At 40.1% G+C, this 23,490-nt stretch overlaps 1 protein-coding gene across 8 annotated transcripts in view; it reads right to left on the bottom strand.

The window, feature by feature from the left end:
- Positions 1 to 23,490, bottom strand: part of LOC122572602 (zwei Ig domain protein zig-8-like) — a 236,615-nt gene that overhangs the window by 21,867 nt on the left and 191,258 nt on the right. For 5 of the 8 annotated variants that reach the window (XM_043737747.1, XM_043737750.1, XM_043737749.1 and 2 more), the window contains 2 exons: positions 6,362 to 6,603; positions 2,289 to 2,508 (listed from right to left, as the gene is read on the bottom strand). In XM_043737747.1, coding sequence (XP_043593682.1) covers positions 2,289 to 2,508; positions 6,362 to 6,603 — 462 coding nt within the window. Of the gene's footprint in view, positions 1 to 2,288; positions 2,509 to 6,361; positions 6,604 to 6,752; positions 6,911 to 23,490 lie in introns of those variants that run through there. The other 3 variants (XR_006318511.1, XM_043737746.1, XM_043737751.1) reach the window with 2 other exon arrangements.

Raw genomic sequence — 23,490 nt, 5'->3', positions numbered from 1 at the left:
CTTTTCGCGCTTGATACAATCGTATTCTGATACAATTTTATATTCATGCTCCTCCATTAGCTTCTGATCGTAATCGGTGTAAACGAATTTAAAAGGTTGGATATTTAGATGGACGCTTCGATGTAAAATGTAAGAGATAGAATATTTCAGCGTGAACTGAATCACAATGAGATTATGGAAATTAATTAACAGATGGTTAAATAAGAAAATTTGAAAAATTTGAAGTAGTTGATCGAATAATTTGCATGTACCATTGAAACGATCGTTACCTAAAAACTGTTAATTAGCTTTAATCACATTCATCCAAATTTCCTCCAATTTCTTTTAAGAGCCACCATCGTTTAGACAAATATTTTCCACAAACAAAAGAACATACAATTTTTCTCATCGATTGTTCCGACTTACGTTATCGTAAAGACTCTTAAAGTCGATAATTAGATCGATTGTAAAGCTAACGACGCGTCAATTAGTTCGATTCGGTGGTTAGTAATAGGACGACTAGTTCGATTCGACATCCGGCGAATGGAGGTATAAACCGAAGATGTTCGTATCAGTTTCTACGGACAAATTTCTCGAGCTTGGAATTCCTCCGCCGGTAGCAATGGTGAAATTAAGTTTTCCTGAAACTGGCTTAGGTACAACGCCGACAGCTTTAATTATTTAACTCGGCTGTTTCTAGTTCTGGCAGATGGAACGTAATGCGATATAAATAAACCGTGGTGCGATTCGTTCAAAGTTTTCGAGAAGTCGGCCATTTTACTCCTCCAATTACGGGCAACAGCTCTGATATTTAAGAACCGAATTAAAGATCTTTCGTTGCGTTTTTACCAGCAATTTTAGTCGTTTAATATTATATCGCTAAACTGCGGATATTTATGCAAATTCATATTCTTAGGAATCAAGTAAAAAATGGAATTCGGATAGAAAATCGTTTCAGGCACCAAATGTTAGAGAGAATACCACGATTTCGGTATTTCATATATACTTCATACCGTTATATTATGTTTACTGTATATGAAAATTTCTTAAATTTCCAAATACGCACAAACATCTATATCACTATAATTTATATCACATTTACATGTCACGACTGAAAACATTTTATTTTATTTTCTCGCTTCTTTGCGCTTGTGTCTCTGCTTAGGAATATAATATTTTCTTTCTTACGAATATCTACTAGTTACTCGTAAAATGCGCGATATACACAAAGGGTAACCATTTAATTTTTGATACAACGCTGATTTCGGCTCATATAGGGAGGGAGGGAGAGAGAGAGAGAATAAAAGTTATATCAACTGACCTTCGAAGTACATATATCATTTTCACGCCGATCTGCTCTCATAAAACGCGATTCGTTTGGTGGATAAAGTCAATTTTTCCGTCGGCTTCACGCGACTACTTAAGTCGGTTCGTTTTCTCTTCTTGTCCCTCCCGACTTCGTTTCCACCTGCACCGGTAATTCCGTTTCGCAAGACGACCGTTTGTATCTCGATCTATTCTCAATTTACTCCGCATTGTATTATCGTTTACCGGAGCTAATCTCTTTGTGCTTATTCGGGATGCGCGTGTGTCAACGAGCGTGCAAAAGACGCAACAGAAAGTTCGATCGAATGTATTTTTGCAGGAAGAATCGTCGATAATGAACGTCGTTAAGGCGCGAACGGAAATAAATCGAACCGCGTCGAAGCGGCTACATAAGCAGACTGGCAAACAAAGTTAACTAAGTTGACAGAGTAAACGAGGCGAACAAATATTACTCGGTGTATACTGGAGGAATAAATGTAGAGCGAGAGGAACTGCGGATAAGTTTTGTCGATAATCTTACTTTTGTATGGTCGACCCTTTTATGGGTGTACGTGATAGAGAAAAACAGGGTAATAAGATTATCGATTTCTTAAAGAAATATTGATTTATCGCAGTTTTCCGTCGCGACGTCGTGGATGGAAGATGACAATCAGTAAAGATCATAGCATGAGAATGACTATGAAAGATATGACAAGTACACGTTCGTCGATCCGATGTTCATGATACTTTACGATTAAGCGAAAGAATTTTAGTGAAACAAAGCTTTTGCTATTGTAGCATTTACGTACTGATTATGTAATTACATCCAAGTATATTAAATTTTGTATCATTTGTATCATACATTCGTACGAAAAGACGTTTCATCGGTGAATTGCAGTATATCCCGTAATACGCGGAATTTTCTTGGTCGAGAGTTACGTGACGCGAGAGTTAGCTTTTACGATACGGACGCGATCGTAAAAGTGAATTATCGCTATACTTACCGTTGATGTGAAGATTCACGTGAATATACTTGGGCGGATGAGTGCTGACTTGGCACTCGTACTGGCCCTCGTCGCTACTGTTCACGGGCTCGATTTGTAGGCGCCAGTTGTCCGGGTATTGAAACTTCACCGTGTATCTTGGATCTCCTATGTACGTCTGTTGCCCCACCGTCAGCAGATTCACCTTTTCTCCGTTATCTTGTCTACGTACCCAAGACACCTGTCAACAGATTATTCCACCTTGTTTCATAAACGATTGTTCGATCAATTTACCAGAATATCGGCATTAACGTGTCGCACATACGGTTTAAAAGTGTCGCAAAAGTTTATTCCTTTCGCTAAATTTCGTTAACGTTACGCGTTTAGTAAACCTCGTTTTGCCAAGTTTCTCTAGATAGTTGCCGATTTCCTAAAAAACTTGTTCGAGTTGTGTCACTCTTTGAAGCCTTTGAAGTCGGATGTCGTCACAGTGGCGGCATTTCAAATTTCTTTTCAGAGCCGCTATGGTAAATATTTATCAGCCGTTTGCTCCGATTAGTCGCGCTAGTAACGCCAGGGGAATATGCCGATTGCTAAAGGATTAATACATGTAGCTGTATGCCCGCTGTATCTAAACGCTTATATAGCGTAAGGATATGTATATAACTACTAATTCTTGGTTCGCATAGAAGACTATCGCGCCGAATACAGCGCAGAAAACAGGAGGACGTACTGTCCGATTACTCGTTATGCTTGAGCCGTGCATACAATCGGGCTACGATAAACAAGGATTCGAAATCCGCAGTTTATCCACGTAACTGAAATTGGATAGTGTTTCCTGGTATTCCCATTAAGTGCGCGCGATATCGACATGGATATCAAGCTCGCTATTGTCCGTTCAATAGAGATTGCTGCGTATGGGCAGCTATCAATGATGCGCGTGATCGTTATTGATCGTGATCGATCGCTTCCCCCATCTTCTTCCCTGAAACGCGAAATATTTGACACAAAATTCTCACCGATACTATCTACTAAATTAAATTTTTTCCAAATCCTTGAAACTCGTCACCTATGATTTCAGCAGAGCGGTACAAAGAATTATTGCTCGCTGAAACGATATCGTTTTGTTTTTAGAAATCATTTAAAATACAAATACCTTAAAATGACTTCTTATTAAGTTGCGAGTTCTCTTCTAAAGTATTCTTGTAAAAATCTCTACTGTTCCTAAAAATCGTATTATGTACTTTATACGAACGAACAGTGGAATACAAGCTGTTCCATAAATCGCTTTCCCATTTAAAAGTTGTATAAATTGTAAGTTGTAGAAAATACTTTGAAATTTTTCTTTCAGATTTTCAATTATGTTTTTTGGGAATTTATAATGGAAAACTTCACAACGGAGCAACTACCAGTGGGAGCGTAAAGTTATTGTACGTCGAAATCTGAGTCGGTGATGGAATCACGAGTCATAAACAGAGGCCGGAATTGTCCTGCAGCGACTCGAACGACCTACAGCAATAAATATCGTCTTTAGCCGAGTTATGCACTTTCAAGATAATCATGCATGGATAATCGCGTTAGTCGACACCGTCGTTAGCAGTACTAGCAACAGCAACGACATTAATAGCCTAATATTACGCTGAGGCGAGCTCGACCGTGGTTCAGCCAAGTGCGATGCTTTTAGGATATAACTACTGGACGAGTTTCTACAGAGTTAGTCGTCGTCGTCGTCGTCGTCGTCGTCGTCGTTCCCTTGTTTCAAGTCAGCATCGGTAAATTCGTTCGAAAAGATATTCTCCGTCGCGTGTCATCCGGCTTACATACTGAGTCTTGAATTTATCGAAGTTGTCCCTTTGCAAACCACGACCCCGTGTCGTGTCGTTGTGTCCTCATTAGTCTACGAATATTTATACGTCTATATTTAACTCGTACTCTGCATTTTTATATAGATCGCGTACTACGGAGCTACTTACGTTATAACGATATGCTCAACATTCTAATTATAATTAGGATGTAATACTACATGCGTTACCTTATAATCCTAATTAATTTAATTTTAGATAATAGCATCGTTGCATGATTTTTGATTTATAAACTATACTTTAGAAAAAGTTAAAATAAAACGCATCGAGATTTCTACTATATTTTAAATAAATTTGATCTTGTCTTAAAAATTGGCTAATACAGATTTATCTACATCTTGTAAGAACCATACGAGCTGGGGAAAGCTCCAAATTATACGTTATTAATTAATTTAAACGTAAAATAAAAACAACGGGGCTATAATCGAACGATCTAATTCTTAAAATTGTTCGTAAAAGTGTTTGAATCGTGTTATTAATTGGACATAAATTTCAAGATTTTTTTTTAATTAAATCGTTGCTGTTACTTAATTCTATGAAAAATACCGGCATTATGCGAGCACATGTTTCGACATGCTTACGATCACGCTTGTTGTGCGCGTTGTGTGCCCATTTTCACCAGCACATTACTTTTTACCATCCTGTGTTTTTTGCTCGTCACATACTCTCTCTCCGCCTAAGTATCATGTTACGACGTTTTCAGCTGACCTTAAACAAAGAAGCTAATGACGGGCTAGATACTCTCTCGGGACCATGACCCGAAAGGAGCATTCTCCTTTTTATCGAAATGGACAATGATCGAAAATTACGCGTACTAGAAATTTGGACGCGATGCTCAGTTTCAGGCATTTCTCTGAGAAACGTATCATGTTTTTTTTTTACTATAGGAGCAAAGTCGCTCTAAAAATTGATTTCTTCGTTACGTTGTTTACGAGTATTCATTTATTTTTTCAAACATTATGCAGCAGTCCAATACTCAGCGCGAATGTAAGCTAGTAGCTAGTAGCTAGCGAGCGGGTATACGTATACAGATGTATAGAAAATTATGTAAAATATTAGAAAAAAAAAAAAGAAGAATTCTATCGATTTAAATAGTCAAGAGTTTATTTCAGTAAATATTATACGTTTGTAAGATCGTAATTGAGAAAAAGTCGCGATAATATTATCCGCAACAAATGATATTCTTATTGTTTATCACTCTCGTATTTCAATTCGACGTTAAAGGAACAGAAAAATATATAAGAATGTACGTAATAATGTATGTAGCGTAGAATTTATGAAAATATTGGGAACAGAAAACGATCAGATTTCAGAGAGTATAGACGTGAACGATTAGGAGGGAAATTCGCGTGAAAGCTCGCCGGCAGCGGATAATTCCTATTCAACCTCACCGGGACACGTATAATAAGGCCGGATATTAAATTAATTCGAACGGCGCGATTGCCGCAACTGCGATAGATGCGTCTAGCTTCCCGGCAAGTCCCGCCGCAGCCGAGATATAAGATCCGGAGAACGCAAAGAAATTAATTAGAATAAATCGTGCTCGCCTATCTTCCTGCAAAACGAACTTTACTACGGTTTGCAAGATTGATTGCGAGTTATCGTCCTTCTAATTTTCCGCGAACAGTAAGCCGGCAAAATGTGAGACCTCGACTATTAAACTGCTAAGATATGCAGAAAAGATGCAAAGCTATGGAAAACGTATGGAGAAATATGCGAAGGCTATGTGAAAATATCCAGAAACATTCGTATAAGTAGAAATATACAAGACCTTTTGCCTACTTTCGCATATTATAAAATGTTTTTCATATCTTTGCATACATTTCCATACGTTGCCCGCTCGCTGTTTGTACATATTTTACATATTTTTGTATCGGATACTCTCTATACACGCTACGTATTTTCATCTATAATTCCGAACCGAACCGATCAGTTTAATTCAGACTAATCGGTTAATTTAAAAAAAGTTAATTCGATAAAAGTCGATATGGACGTAATGGCCGATTAGCTCGGCAGTATGTACGCAGTACTATCGCGCTCGCAAGTACCAAGATTAACTAAATAGCAATCTCATGGTTTCATGTAAAACGCGATAATCGGTTTAGGCTATCAAGGAAACGATTAATCGATCATGATTTAACAACTTTACTTTCCCTAAGTGTCCCGCTACTTATACGAATAACGACGATATACATACGTGTAGCGATACAGACGAAGAAGGAGGAAACTCACGGTTTTATCTTGTAGCAAGGATATCCTGCAGTCGAGGATGGCACTTCCACCGGCTTGCACAGTCATGTTCTTGCTCTCCCCTTCGAAATGAGGACCCCACCGATGATCGTGATGATGTTGATGCTTGTTCAGCGTGCTGTGCGCATCGAAAATGTAGTTCAACATCGGCGCGTCCGTCGGTACCGATCGCTTTGCCGCCGTCGTCGATTTCGTCGATACCGAATCCGTTATTAGCGGCAGATCTGGAATCAACAAAGATTTTTCACATGGTTAATTACAATTGTATTACCAATTGTACCGTAATTGTAAACTCGAGCTTCGTTGCAATACGAAACGTTTAACTTTTCGATATTGTTTATTCGAAAGTTTTGCGCTATTCGTTAATCCGTACATCTATACCGTTGATCGCGCGCACCTGATACCTTGTCGCGATATCCCTCGGTCTCTGGAGATCTGCGTTTCCCGCTGTTTACAAGTATTGGACAGACAATTGACAACTGCCAGTACATATTGGCGTTTCTGTTCGTTCGCAACACCCGTCTATTCGCGTTTGTAACCGTTGAATGAATAGGTACACACGATATTGCGCGGCAGTAATTACTCGCTGATATGCTTCAAGCGGTAAAAGAATTTTGAGCAACGAAGTAAAATTCTCGTATTTGTAAGCGATATTCAATGCCAAGAGTAAGCAGTTGTTGTCTTCGACGACAAGGCACGATTTTGAAATTTGGAAGAAACGTTTTTGCAAAATCTGACATCTATATCAATATAATATATATAATAGGAGCTTAAAAGCACGATCAATTAGCGTAACAATGCTGAAGAAGGGAGAAGCAACGAACAGCTTGCGAAACACTGTATACATACGACGTTGGTTTCAAATTTCACCGATACAATTACGACAATCATGTCCCGTTGCAGCGTTAATGAAGTTTTAAAACGTTTTATACGAAACATATAATATGGACGTAAAAGCTTTCAAATACTTTCACGAGCCACTGTACATCGAGTACTATATTGGGTTATACTGTACATTTTGTATTGGGAAACCGAGAATTTCGATAGGCCAATTAGTGGCAGAAAATTAAGCTCCTGAGAGTAGGTCGAGCATCCATGTGATCATCAAAGTTTAAATGGACACGTTGTGAAAAACGAGTGTTTTTAAATTTGTTCCAGTTCCTTTCAATCGATCGACATTATAAGAGTCGTATAATCATTTTTAAGCGGTTATCGAAATTTGCGCAATGGAATTTACGCGATTTCCGTCCTAGACAAAATACGAGCAACGTATATATTCGAACACTCTTTAAAATAGAATGGCTTTTTGAAAATCGGGCCAAACGTCGTCAATTTTTTCGACAAGTTAGAGGAATTAGTTGGCTAGATGACGTGTAACAATTTTTTGAAAAAATAGCAATTAATCGGAATCGCGAGGAAAAAAAGGAAAGGTCATTTTTTAAACTTTATCGTTTCCCGCCGCTCTTTCTATCTGTATCGAAAATTCAAACAACACGTTTTAAAGATTTATAGCATACTGGAAATTTCATCGAAGTCGATTGATGTAAAACGAACACCGAAAGATGTGGCTAGATTATTTTATTACAGTTATCGGGCCGAATATCGCGAAAAACTGCGGTTTTCACTATTTTTAACAGTTTCTAGCCCATAGCCACGTTAACCGATCTCGCTGAAATTTTCAGAATATATATATATATATATATATACGTATAAACGTATGGTTTAAATTTCCACTATAGTTTCGAATAAAAAAGCGATTTTCGCTGTTTAGTTCGCGATTCCGACGTACTAAGTATATCCCACAGCTGTTGAAACTTCTGAACGAGAAAAAAAGACTATCGAACAGAATAGCTCGCAAAGAACATTTTTTTCAATTAAAAAGGATCTTAATATTGTTAAACGCTGCCGAGTATTTGGAATGTAAATCAATCAGCTAATTCGAATAAACGAACGAAAAGATCGAAGGATTTACTTTCGGTAGTTTGCTACTTATCACTGGAGGGCTGAGATCTAAGCCACGCCTCCATTAAGTTCTCCAATATCGATTGTTAGGAAAAAGCGTCGCTACTTCTCTGAAGCCAGTAAATTCAATTTTTCAACCGTTCGATTTTCCAACGTTCGATTCCGCCATATAATATTAACGAAGATTATCGATTTAGAGCTGTCGCCATCCACATTTTAGGTCTCGTTCGTTTCTTATATATAATTTCTGCACCCTTACGGCGAATCCATACGTTAGCATTAGCAGTTAGCAGTTTCACGAGCAGTTTTCCACCGTATGTCTTCCAATTTAACGGTGTCCACCGGGAGAAGAACCCGGAACAGGTAAGCAGTTTGACGTAAGAGTGTACAAAGGACGAGGTATTTTCTCTAACGATCGGAAAACGACAAGTACGTACATCGCTTAGATATTTGCCTAGTATCGACGGAAGGACTCGCGCGATGCGTCGCTTAAACATAAACTTCTACGTACCGGATAACTATGAAAATCCACGACTATTGCTTGCTTGCTTTATTTATCGTTAAACCGACTTTGCTTCTAAAATTTTTAACGCGATACTCCTACTACGTTCTCTACTCCTTCCATCAGGAGCTTGACTTTCCCAACATTCGTCGTTTTCCTTTTAGTACAAAACGTACATTGCCTGTTTCCGATCATTTTTGTTTTGCCATTCTTTCGCGACTCTATACTTCCGCAGTTTTATTTATCATCGTTTAACCTTTCGAGCGTTCGCCAAAAATATGAGACACCGACACGACCATGATTTTCTACAATTAGCAACGTGGTGTCTTTCCATCTTTCTCGTTATCCTCTTATGAACTTTTAAATTTTGTATAACTTTCTTTATCAGCCAGTTCACTATATACTGCAAAATCATTAAACACGGACATTACTTATTTTTCCTTATTCCTTAATTACGAATGCTACTTTAATTTAGCTTCCATCTGTCTTCGATATAGTCTACCCTATTCTACCAAATAAATTCAATACGTTATCGCTGCATTGACGCAAGGACAATGCAGCATCCACCATGCATTAAGATCTGTCAGAAACGAAGCAACGCATACGATTCTAGCCGAGTATTAATCACCTAATTATGTCACTCAGAATCTACCTTGTTATAGCTGCACAAGCAGCTCCCACAAGCCTCGCCCCGATAGGAGAACCCGGCAATGGTCGAATCGACTAGCGCGCATCAGCTTTTCTCTTCGTCTCACCCCTTCTGCAAACGTTCATCTGTTCATTCGATCTTTTCTCTTTGCTTCCACGGTGGAAATTTTGCCGCTGTCCAGGGGGAAGGAAAACTGATCGGGAATTCCGATGGAACCGCGGAGAGCGTGTCCTGGATACCGACGAGGAATCAGCAGCGACTTCTTGCCTCGGCGAATATGAAAATCGTTATACGTCGTATTGACATTGTCGCTCGACCGTGGACCCAGCTACGGCATCTCATTTTTTAACTCACGGAAGATCCCCGTGTACGCGATCGAATCACGCGAATATTTAAACGGCCGGTCGGATCTCGATCTCCGAAAAAGTTCGTCGAGCGTTCGCGTCGACAGTTCTTCTTTAAATCCTTTGTTCAAACACGGTGTGATTGTTACCCCTCCGGGACGATGGCTCGTCAGGACGTTTTTCCTTCGCGTAAGGACTATTTTTCGTTGGGTTATGCGAACCGGTAGATCGAATCGATGTTGGAGAGAGGCTACTGAATATGGAGAAGTTTAGTGCGCAAGGATTGTCGGTTTGGTTGATCGAGTAGAGATACCTCGGTGGTTTCGATGGCGAGAGTGCAAAAATAACACTTTTAATATTTTTTGCCTTAAAATAAGAGAAGAACGATATACGTGCGTTTTACGAGCATAAAGATTTCGTCCTTTTAATTCGGAATGAATTTCATAGAAGATACTTTCTCGTCGATGTCGTTGTAATCAGTTTTTCATGCTTCTCTCGTTCGTTTAAATTACAAATTTCATTTAACTACGTTTATATTAAAATATTTTCGATAGATACCGAAACATCCGTATCTCAACAGTACTTGTAGCAGAAAGCGGTTGAAAATTGAAAATCTTTAGAATTGAAACAACAAGAGAAGAACAAGGCAAGTCCATTATCGTTAATTTTATTATAATTTGGATGTCGCTTGATGGACGAGGAATTGCCTGCTGAATTTTGAAATCTTGAAATTGCTCTACGTACATCGATCTCTATACCGTGAGACACTGCATAGACATCGATATCGAGCTGAAAACAATATCACAACGTATTTATAAACATGAAATTTATTTAAAAGCTAGGCAACGAAGCGGTGAACGAACGTATTAACTCGTCAATTTCATCGACGACTGTGCTTGGACTAATTAAGATAGTGGTTCCTCTCTGCGGTTCCGATCGAATCACTGGGATTTATCGAGTAATCACTCAGAGATATATTTCGCGGATATCTCCCTCCTCTCCATTCGACAAAGGGCGGAGGCACAATCGACGCAGATATCCTCGTTGGGCGCGAGATCTCGCGAGTATCAATCGACCCATTTTTTCGAGACTCGCAAACACTCGAAAATTCTGACTTGGCGCTTTTCCTCGGCATTGCATCGTGTGCGTTATTCCGTATCGCCGTGGAAAAACGAAGTCCGAGAAAAGCAAGCGAAGGAAAGAGAGGCGCGATACGAGATGAACAATCGCAGGTCTAAAGACCGATCGAGACATTCGCCTTTTTTAGGCAAAACGACCTCAAGAATCGCTTTGTTTGAAACTTGGGTCGGATATTTAGCGAGTAGATACACGCGATACGATTTGGAAAAATCGATTAAAATTTCCGAACGAGGATATTTCGAGGGAAAATTGAATTCCTTTGTGCTCGACGTACGAGTTCTCTGTTTGTTAACGGTACGTTGAAAGTATTCGATTTACACAGTGTGCTTAGCTTCTACGTGTCCACGGATGCGGTTAAGAATAATTAGAATATATTTGAATAAAATACTTGAGGGTTTTATGCTAGTACAACAGACAGTTTCGCAAGTTATGCGCTTGTATTACTTAGCAGCGAGGCGTTGTCCGACCAACGCTGACTCGTTTCACTCGGAAACCTAAACTTTCCTACTACCTCTGTTTCTAATGTTTCCCAGTTATTATTACTTAGAATACGTTGTAACATGCATAATTCTACTAAAAAAGCAAAATTGTTTAAACACTTGAACATTTATCTAGCAGCACTTCACGCTGTTATTGTAATGCAACTAGCACACAAAGGTAAAGGACCGCTCAACCTCCGCCGAAAAAATTGTCAACGTTTAAACCGTCATAACTTCGGGACAAAGAAATTCCGGCGAAAATCGAGCGTTCAAAAGATTCTTCCTTTTCCCGAAATCGAAAATTTCGCAGCCAACGCTACCGTTTGCGTTGCCATAAAGACACGAAGACCGTATCATCTATACGTGGATAAGTTCGACGCGTATAAATACTTGGCCAGATCTCGACGAATCGAGAAACTTGCGCGGCGGAAACGGAAACGCGAGCTCGTCTTCGTACAGAGGGCGCACGTTTCCTCGATTCGACGATGGAACACGGCTACGCCGTAATTCCAGCGAGTCCGGCTAACCAGGGTAAATAATTCCGATTCGAGACACAGGCCAGTGGCACGCTCATGTTTTATGCATAGACCAGACCCGCGCGGTCCGCCACGCGTTACACGTGGTTGTAGCTTCTGCTGGAATCACGAATCGCGCCACCACTTAAACGCGTATCGGCTCTGTCCACTGATTCCACGCTGTTCTCTACCCTCGATATGCGTTCACGCGCTGCCTCTATCGGTGTATACTATACAGGATGGAACAATCTCCTGTTACGAACCGGTGTTGGAGCGTTATTGGATGTCAAGCCGCGATATCGCGTCCCGAAACCAGACTTAGTTTCACCGAATTGTCTCGAGTAGTCGCGACTCGTTGAATCCCTAATACGTCGAAGAGTTTCACGAGTTTCACTTCTACTTGCTCCCAGTTGTACGACTCGAAGCTAGAACTATCGAATACCTAAACTGAGACTATGCGGTAGTATAAACATAGCGCGATGAGGTTTAATTTCATCGAATTCCGCTGAATTCATCGTACTTAGTAGTTATTCACAAAATATAATAAAATACGATATAAGCATAATCGCGCGAATCTCCTATACGATTGCACGTGCTTGGTTCTCGCAAAAATTTACAATTACCTATTTTCTATATTATCGAAACACATCTTTGAAATTTTCTTTTTTCTCCCAGACGATTTCAACGACAGCTTTCATCAGACATAGAGCGTTAAACGCTGTTCCGCAACGAAATTGCGGCCACGACTTCCGATCTAAACGCCAATTCACACTTTTGAAGTCACCGGCTGTATCTCGAGCGATTTTCCGTTTTTCAACTTTCGACGATTTTTCCGACGATCTTCCCGACGATAATCGGAGTTTACACCAGCGCAACGCAGCGGAAAGCTGCCGAAAGTCCTCTTCTCGCGGAAACTTTGAATCCCATGATATTCACGGTACGATACGCGCTCGAGAGACGATCAGAATCGTCGGAAACGAATCCGTAAACGACGATGTGCAACGAACTCGTGAAACTTAAATAGAACGCACGAATTCGTCGAGATAGATCCAGCAAACGTCGCGCATTTCGCGTCACTTTACATTGTTTTACAAAGTTGGATCACAGTGAAAATATTGATACTGCAAATGTAGATTTGTGTATGCGTATAATAAATATATAAGGAGAATCTATACACATTTTCGAATTGGTTTGAAACTTTATCGATACGCGTATGATCGCGATGATTGTATCTCATTTGCTAATGATTATCAAGGTTTAACCTGATTTAACTAAATTTATATAAACAAGACATTTAATTTAATTGCACATGTGTTACGAGTTTATCACAACATCGAACATATAAATTTTTGTTAGTTTAAGATTATTCGTGAATTAATTTAAACAACTAAAGAGAACAGTACGAATGAGATTTGAATCTAAAGGTATAGATTAACGTGTTGCTGGTCAAAGTTGAAACTTGATCAATGCCAAATGCGTAATTCGATCGGCATCAAGACGAATGTAGAAAGAGGGAAAGCCGGCTGTCATAAATTGTGTGGCTGATGCGGCAACAAAAGGAGCAACGCGCCGCGACAGATAACAGCGTAACAGCGTAACAGCGGCGCGATGCGCGTCCGGCACGATAATGCGCGCGCGTTCCATTACGCACCGTGGCGATCGATCGTGCTGCGCTGCATAAAACGCGTACACGTTATCAGCGTCGTGTTATCGAGCGACTGATTTATCATTACGAGGCAGCGTGTTCTCCGCTATCGGACGATGATCGACCGTTGTCGGTCTTTCCCGACGGGTCTTCTCCACCGTTATACGCGCGGTCAGAAGCTCAGCGGGGTCGAACGTTGTTCGACATCACGACGATATTTCGCGCGGTACAACGCGAGTTTTTTCGTTGCGCGTACGTCAACGTATTCTATCGACGTATTCTACAGCGGGATACACGTGTCCGCTTTACGAGAATGTTTGGATCGTTATAAAACATTTGCTCCATAAAGATTATTTTCGAGTAGAAATTTTAGAACATCAAAATTATCAAACGAATATATCACGTTATATTATTGACGACTCTGATGAGTAGACTGTGCATTTCTATGCATTTATGAGAAATTTCAAACTGCAGAAATGCGCACAATGCGTATAATATACAAAAATATATAATATAAAATATCGAAAGTGGAATATTTAGTATAATATTTAGTACAATATTTAGTAGATGTTCATCATCCTTAGTCATGTTCGCAAAAATATAAAAATACATAAAAATTCGCAGTCTGGCGATAATGCCAATCTTCGTTTTCTCAACCACTCCGGTCTCCGTGCCTAAAATTCTCCACGCTGAAAATAATAAGCTACAGTAGTAGCTTGCAAACTAATACCTGTATTTTTACAATGGATGTGCGATCTTTCTTTGTCAGGTTTATTCTGCTTTCTCGACTCGTACTGTCAGGTTGTGAAATAACAGTGAGGAATGTATGTACGTAGATGAAAAACGCTACAGCCGGTAGTAAGCAATAAAACTGTCTTTTTCTTTCGATGCTTCTTATTCCTACTTGTCGTTTATCCATCGAAAAAGTATTAGCAATAGAATTCCGTATCGGATACGAAACGATATGTTTGGTTGGAATGGTTTTACCGCTCGAAATACATTCTGTTCGTTAGTTTTTAAGTACACCGGATTAAATCGAACGTCACGCTATATTAAATCTCGGACAGAAATATGCCTCGTCGTAGTTATCCTCGTCAGAGTAATCCATTCGGCAATCGTTAACGCTAATCACGGCAAGTTGAAGTAATTCCATCGTCGAATTATCTGTCAAGTCATCGTGTTTCGAATTAGGCATTTCACGCCTACGTTTGTTGCACGCGAGCTACCTTCAAATCCGACAATCATTCTGCTATAGTCTGCAAGTATCGATTCTGTCTGTCATAACCGAAGAGTCGGGATGGTAAACGATACACGAGCGGCAATGAATATTTCCAGAACCTTCAAGGAAAGGGGAAACCCGTTTCTGTTAATTTTACTATTTTCCGTCGTGCGTGTCTCGTTCGGTAAACGAGCAACTTTTCCCGATAATTTTCTATCGATAATTACCAAACCCAATTCCAAAACTATGTGATTCTGTTATCGCAGATGCATCGACGTGTCGAATATAGATCCTTTACAGGATAACGCTTCGAAATCAGATAATGATTCTTAAACGTATAAACGTTAACGTCGTAATGATTTTTTATGTTTACTTAAATTGCCAAAAGTGTCCCAATACTTACGAAAGGGAGCGTGCCTCGTTTTGTCACCGTTCCTTCATTAGCCGTATCGTCATTTTACAATTTTATAATTGCACGTCGAATAAGAAAATCATAAAATTTTACTTGTTTTATTACTCGTCTCGTTCGTGTTACGCAAGAGAATTCATTAGCACCGCTAGCTTGAAACATGTGACGGGTAAAACTTTGCTAATGATATCGGCCCAAGTGTGCAAGAGCAAGGATTTACTATATTCGTTTTATTCCTAAATTTCGCGACTTCGAAGCTTCTTGAAATTATAATGAGCGTAGGATTTCCACAAGGTACCGTGGGATCACGAGTTGCTAAAGACACGGGGATACTAAAACGTTATAGAGATCGATCCCGCGGATACCAGGGTTTCTAGAGAGTTCTAGGGATATGGATGAGTCAACAGGCGAATATAAGCGCTTCTAGAACTTTCGGAAGTCGTTTCATATTTTTCCGAAGATTCCAAGGATATCGATACTTGCCGCACTTTTTAATGTTTATGGAAATGCGAAAGCAGCAGGGTTCCGTGCGTCGAGGGATTTCGATGATTCGTACCTGCGATGGTTCAATAGCTAGAACGATGCAGGGACACGCAGGTTCGGATCCTGAACTCTCCAGAGAGCTTATAGGTGTATCGCTGGTTCCGAGATCAACGAGGTCTTCAGAGTCTCTAGGGTCCCTAGAGTTCCCGGAGGGTCTCTAAGTTCTTGGTGGTCTTGGAGAATTGTAGGATCTCCAAGGTGTTAGGGGTTTCCAAGGTCTCCAGAGTCAAAAGGGTTTCCGAAGCTTCCGTGGTCTTCGCAGTCTCTAGAGTCCTCGAAATCTGTGAGTCGATCTTACACGTATCTCTTGTCCGTTACGTTACGTACGTTGGTCTTCGAATTATAGGCGATCGAAGAAAATGTCGAAAGTTTTCGTTTCGTTTTCCTTTTACATTAAGAACGTTCCTCCTTGACAGCACTTTCCTAAAATCCATTAGATTTTCGTCTTTGGAACAAAAAAGATCTATCGTGTATTCGACTGGAGAATGTACGAGAAGAATGTACGACCTGCGAGAAAAGATAGAAAACAGATAGGAAACGAAAAGATCGTTGGAAGAACACCTGGTATTTTCGAGCGAGTACGGAACTCGATGTTAAGGCGTGCAGTAGCGTGTGCCGACGCACGAAGACGACCACTTGCAAGATTCGCTTGATCATCTGTAACTCGAAAACTAAGGTACGTAGAACCCGTATTTTAGCGTTTTTCTTTGCAGAACGATCAGATGAATGAACACGTGTTTACGATTCATCTTCTACATATACACATGTTCGTCCACGAATTGGGACATGCTTACACTTTCTCCCACAAACTCACGAATTTCATACGTGCATTTCCTTCTGCGAGGATTCGTATCTATGTCGATACATGCAGCGTAGTTATCGAGTTGCAGCAAGTTTATGATAATTGCATCGAAGTCCATAATCGCAACTGCCACAAATTCGGTGTTTCCGATAGCAAATGCCACGTGTCTGTAGATAATCTTATTTCATAGTACGAACGCAAAGTTGCTTCTGTTTAACTTCGCGCGATCTAAAATGTCTTGTATTCGCTTCTATGGACTTGGGAGTGTTTGTATTATGTTCTACGAGTCTGAACCTATTCGTACGCTATTCCATGCCAAGAATTCACGATTCTCTTCTCGAATCGAGTCTCACACAGGTTCAGTGTCACCTGCGTCTAGTCTTACGAGTTCGAATTCGCCACCACTTCTCGTGTCCAACTTGTCGTCTGTATTTGAGATTACTCGCTCGATGCCGTGTATATTTAGTTTCAGAAATTCAAGTTGGCTAGTCTCGTATCCAAAGGTCTCGTACAATATTACCACCCATCTTACAATGAACCGAATCTCTGGAAATTAGTCGTAAAACTTGAAAACACGCGTTTGTTTCCTCTAAAACGCCGATGAACTCGATTCCTGCAGACTCTATCTTTAAAAAGATTCGAATTTTCAGGCGAACGAGAACCTTCCAAGATTACTTTTTCTAAGATATCCATCGATACCTAATAAGATCTTTTTCGCCACGCTGTGTGTAAATAAAAAGTCACGTACTCTCGTCGAAATGCGAAACGAATTTCACGTAGTCATTTTTCCGGCTCATATATATATTAAACTTTACGCGTTCTTTCGCCAACTCGTAGCTTGTCGCTAACTTGTAGCTCGCAGGTAATAATTTTTCATTTGCGAATTTCCTCGGGCATTACATTTTTTCCTCCGCGAGTTCAGGTATATATGCGAGTAAAGAGAAGAAAGAGAAAAGAAAGGAACTGAAATTTCAGATTAAACGAACTATGAGTACGAACACTTCTTTTCACGCTTATGAAAGGAATTTTTCGATAATTAATTTAATAATATTAAAGAGACAAGAAGAACGTGAAATAACTGTTCGTATTATCATCAAGAATTTTTAGAAAGTAACAGAACATTTCCCGGTTATCGTATATTTGAAATTGGTTTCGCTTGATAGACATTAGAGGAAAAAACAGCCACTTTATTTCCATTTAAACGCTTTAAAGGGATTGGATATTGTCGCGCAGGGAAGTGCGAAAATCGGCTCTTTCGAAGGAAATTTTCTCTTTAATGACACTCGAAATGCTTCGAATAGAGTCGTGTAGTCTGTGCGCCACGAAATTCGACATTCTCCGAATTTACGAAGATTCACCGAGTTCGAAGTTATTCGCCGTTCGCTTAGCAAAAAGCTTCGGATTTTTGAAATTTTATTTCGTCGCAGCGTGCAAGTTAAAACACGCGGCTCCTCGATGCCGCTTGTATGACCGCATTGCGGATGCTGGCTGAAAGTCCTCGTTTCAAGCATGTGAAATATTTATCGTTAGATTTCTTTCTGGATTTCTTTCGCGTCAAAAGGAATAAAGCGCCAGCGACTACGAGATATCGAAAATGTACAATTTCCAATTAAATTGTTGAAATATTTGTTCGCCATAATTTATCAAATTAACGAAACGAAGAAAGATCAAATCGAACTTTTAATTGCATAATATTTGGCCCTAAGTTCATTTACCTATTATCTCCCTCTTTTATAGCGAGCTTACAAAGTATCGATAACAATACTTTTATCGACGTCTTTACGTTCGATTGTCGTGGACATTCGTTAACGTTGTAATTTAATGCAGCTTAGCTTTGATCAGGACTTATCGACGCGACTCCCATCATCCTTTCACCTGTAATCTCATGTTGTCGTTCTTCTTCCACAGAAACGAAGATTTGCGCAGATGAACGTTACGAGAATCGACGAGATTCGAGGCAACCGTCCTTGATCACCGTTTCGCCCCCAAAATAAATTTGAATCGTTACGAATAAACGCGCGTTCACGAAACAAAATTTCGCTGACATTCTTTGATCAATCTTGGAATCAACCACACGTCACTTGGATTTTTCAGGTTTCGCGTAATTTTCTCACATTTTGAATGTATAAAAAATTTGAGAAAATTTGTTTGCAATTTGTATCTATCTATGTAACTATCAATGAAAACTTTCGACTGCGATCCGGTATAATAGTCTATTTGTTAATCGTTTAAGTCTCGCTTGCGCGTACATGTCTGAGTAATTTTGTAGCGATTGTAGTGATAGTTGAAACAGTACTAGCGAGTGTAACATATCGCATCCATCGTTCCTTCTTTGTCTCTTTCGTACACGTAGAAAGATAGAGTTGCATACTTAGGACGATTGAACGATCGAGTAACAAAATTCATTTTTAGATCTGCAGCAGCCATCAATTTCTTGCGGTCAAAGTCGCAGAGCTGAACAGGCCGCGATACGTAGCTTGAATCATCTCCGCTGCAGCAAACGAAATGGATAGGTTTTCCACAGTCGTCGAATTCAAACCGCGTTTCCATCTCGAACGAAAGTCAGGTATACGGGCAGATGCTTGTCAGCCTTAACAGAGTTGGAAACGTGACCGTCAGAACGCGTTAGAATCTTTTCCGCGAAACGCGAATACGACGGGAAGGAGACACGTGTAATCTCTCTTCCCTTTTGTCCGGTTCGTGAACGTTTTTTCGAAGAATGGGTTACGAGCGAGCGAGAGCAACATCCACTTTCGACTGCGAATTCGGAATTCGACTGCGTTTCCGATTTGACGACGTGAAATCGGCTGGAGGAAATAAGCTTAGCTTTTGGAGAAAGAAACGTGACCTTCTCGCCACGTCGGGACCCACGTGCTTTCTTCACGGACGTGGTTTCGTCTGTCTTGGCTCTTCTACACCACGCTCCTATATCTTTTTTCGTGCGACAGACAAACTTTTCCTGCAAGTTTGTATTTCGACGAACGCGATTAAGGAAACGGAACGTATAACCCTAAATTATGAAAAATTAGTACATGTGGAAAAAATTGCTATTGGCATTTATAAATTTTAATTTCGATTTTACCGAAACGATAGAAACGTTAAAATCTAAAATTCCACGGGTCGCAGTGAGGTCGGATAGAGATTCGTTTTACCTGTTTAACTTTTCATGTTGCGTAGATTCGAAAAACGAAAATCGAAATGGAAATATGTAGGTTTGTAGGAAGGTTGACAAATCATCGATGCAGCCTTAACAAACTGTCAAAGTTGCTATCGAACTATCGCCGAAAAAGAATGCGATGATTCGATGTAACGAATAAACAAGTTTCCAGCAGAACATCGTGCAAGCTCGTTTGCTGTCGATTCGTTGAAACGATCCCTCAAAGATACATGCACGTTATTACGTTGCAAAAGCAATTACGTCGCCGGTAATAATGACACGGCTCGATGACGTTTTAAAGACCCACATCAGGGAAGATTATCGTGAAATCCTTTAATGTCTGTCGGCGAATACCAGTGGTATCGTATCCGGGTACGTGAAAGCAGAAACGAGAGCTAGTTAACGTACTTTCGTATTACGAGCGACGATAATCCATACACTATAGCCACACGGATAACCCGATGACCACTGCCACTCGCCTACCAAATTTTGTGAAAATCGTTTAATCCTTTTGTATCTAAAATAAGAACGGAATTAAAAGGGAGAATTCGCAGTTTGTAACGTACGACGATCGGTAGATAAAATTGCAAGCGATAGTACGATAACGCGTTATAGTTATATTATAACGCAATTTAAATTTGGCTGGCTTCGATGTACGGAAATGATGGAGCGAACGAAAAGGAGAAAGATAAAAAAATGAGTTGAAAAAAAGGATGATTTTACGGCGTAGAACTCGTATAAAACGGAAAAAGTGAGCAGAAAGAGAATTTTACAAGCAGAAATTCGTGACGCTGCGTGCCGATGGACAGCACAGACGCGATTTGCCGCTTTCTGGCTATACGGCGATACAACGATCCACGTAAGTTTTCATTATTCGTGGAATAGCTGCGTGAAATTCTTCTTTAGAATTAGAGAATTCACGGAACTTTTTCTTCTTTCCATCATTTTTTCTTATCATTATTTTCTTTAAGACACGAGTTTCGGCGAGAAAAAGTTTATGAAAAGGCATGTGTCGTTCCAATTAAATGCAAATTTCGAGGAATACGAACGCGTGGTACATGCATAAGATGAAAAATTTCTTTTTATCGAAATGAAAAATAAAAAAAGCGAGAAACAAGATAGATAGACACGTGTACGAAGAAGACACGGCCGATGATGGATGGATCCAGCGAGATGATTTACTGTGGCCACCTAATCTACGAATGGAAATTCTCTAGTTGCTTAGCGGTAACACATTGTTAGGTGATTGAAATTAATTACACGAATAAACCGCATCACGCAGGCACTTTGGTCGCGAATATTATTGCGCGTGTACGTAGGCAGATAGGTAGCCGTATCTACTGGTCCTTGACGTTATGAGGTTCAATTACAAACAGTTTTCAGCTTTAATTACTGTACATTACGAATATCATCGAGGAAAAGGTTTATCGATATATTTCTGGATATACGTAGAAGATCGTTAGACTTATGTTTCCAAATCACTGGTTATCACTAGTTATCTAGAATTATTAATGAAATTATTCGATCATTTTTAGAGCCTATCCTCAACGGGATGAATTACAAACACAGTTCGGTTCGGTTAACCTGAGAAACATAAATTCGACTGGGGTAACCCAGGAAATTCAACATCTTTCAGGCTTATAAGCCTGATTCTGTCTATCACGTGCTTGAAATCTGTTTTAAACGTATGGAAGAACGTACTCTGACTCGATTATATGTAATAGATATTTCCAATAAGTTTCGTTCTGCCAAAAATCGGACCGAACTTAATGCGGAGATAAACCTATGGCCGGTTTCATAGTTTGCTTTACCAAAATACAACGAGCCAGTTGCCTGTATTTCTAAGCAAAATGTGCAATTTGATATGCTATTCGCGCAAGTTTTCTAACTAGTTTAATTCGAAACACAAATTTCGAATTAACGTAGCTGAGAAGAAAAGTTTGCGCGTGTCTTACGTCCACCGTAATTTGCTCTGTTTTCGTTATTCGACAGCGCGTAATGTACGTTACTCGGTATTCGATCTCAAATATTCTACCTGGCCAAAAGACGAGCAAAAAGGAGTTTCTTCAACTTACATAGCCTGTAGATGCTGTGTAAACATTCCTGTACGCGACATCTAATCAAAGAGAAGATAAATTCGAAAGCAATTAAAGGTAATTCGAGTCGTGTTAGACGAACCCTGGCGTATTTGCGAAACGAGTGAGGAACGGTTTCCCGATCAAACATTAAAACTATCTCTGTCTCTGTGGTGGTTGGATCGTACGGTACGCCGCGTTGCGCCGGAAGGTAGGTATGTTAAATTTTAGATTACCGAGTGCAAATCAATTTGTGGCGCGGAAGGACGTCGCGGCTGCTCGCATCGTAATTACGCTGGTAATAAGAAGGAAAACGGTCGCATTTACCCTGCCGAAGACGAAGACGACGATGAATTTACATAGTCGCGACGTTTAGGATTTATAACCGTGCGCAATCTGAATTTCATGGAAACTAATTCCGCGGCTCGTTTAATGGAGTCTTCCCTCGCGTGGCATAGACCGCCGCGTTGATTCTATCCGCCTCGATCTCGTTCGTTTTACGCACGCGCCACTGTCCCGTGTCTTTCTCACGCAATTCATTAGTTAATCAAAAGCGCGACTCAACGCGACGCAACCAGTTGGCCACCGTCGATTTAGTTCGCGTACTATTCTTGTAAACGCGCTCGTTTTCTGCGTGACAAGGCGGACAGCGACTCGACGTCTAGTTGAAGTGGAAATCAGGGCGTGAAAATGCTGTTTTTTTTTTTTTTAGTTCTTTGTTTCTCGAGTATAGACAACTGCTTGAATTTATAGGGACAAGTAACGCGAGATCGAACGATGGTTCGAGTATTATAGATCCAGCAGCTCTAGTTAGAGCTCCCTACTTTTGTAAATAATTTGGCAGCAGCGGAGAACGAGATCTACGAATCGCAGTGTCCGCTCTTTTATATGTCATTTTGTATATGCTACAATGAAATAAAAAGTGTTGGATTATTTACTCAAGTATCAAGTTTCCATAAAATTAAATTCTCAGCAGTTTCTTGGCTTGTACAGGTTGTTCTCCATAGCGGTGTATCTTATTACCTTGATCTTACCATATCTGTTTTATGTCAAGAATATGCCATAATCGTAGGAGTGTGATAGATGGAAAATTAATAAATCCGGTGATAGATCGACGTGGCTCGTCGAAATCCAGCGCACGGATGACGCGATTATAGGTGATTCTAGCGTATCGCAGGTTCTGGCCTCTTGAACAGCCCCTGTCGTGATTGTTCGACCGACTCGATATTCTCGATACGATGCTCTATGGATCGTTCGTGTCGTACGGTTCTGATTAATGAGAGAACGCGAGTGTGTTCGCGCTTCGGTCGAATGTCAAAGGGAACGTGAACCCGGTGGAGGATGTTTGATCCCTTCGATTGTCCAATGATTACACTTCTATCGAAACTCTCTGTCATCTATTTCGATGATTTTATGCAACGTATAATGGTGTCACGCGTCAAACAAATATATTAAAAATTATGGGAATAACGCGTGACGAAGAGATTGTCGACGACAGATGATAAGCAGACCGCGGTTGTTCATGCCATTTATTGAAAATTTAAAGGCGCAAAATAAATATAAGAATATGAAATATTCGAAGCACAGTGCTGATTGTAAAAATATTACAGTCAGCCAACTGAATTTTTATCTCGTTCCTCCGTGTGTAAATAAATGTTCTCTATTTAACG

This window comes from Bombus pyrosoma, linkage group LG11 (genome assembly GCF_014825855.1).
Source record: "Bombus pyrosoma isolate SC7728 linkage group LG11, ASM1482585v1, whole genome shotgun sequence".
Classification (NCBI taxonomy): Eukaryota; Metazoa; Arthropoda; class Insecta; order Hymenoptera; family Apidae; genus Bombus; species Bombus pyrosoma.
The sequence above is the reverse complement of the archived record's forward strand: the minus strand, read 5'-3'. Positions and strand labels throughout refer to the sequence as shown.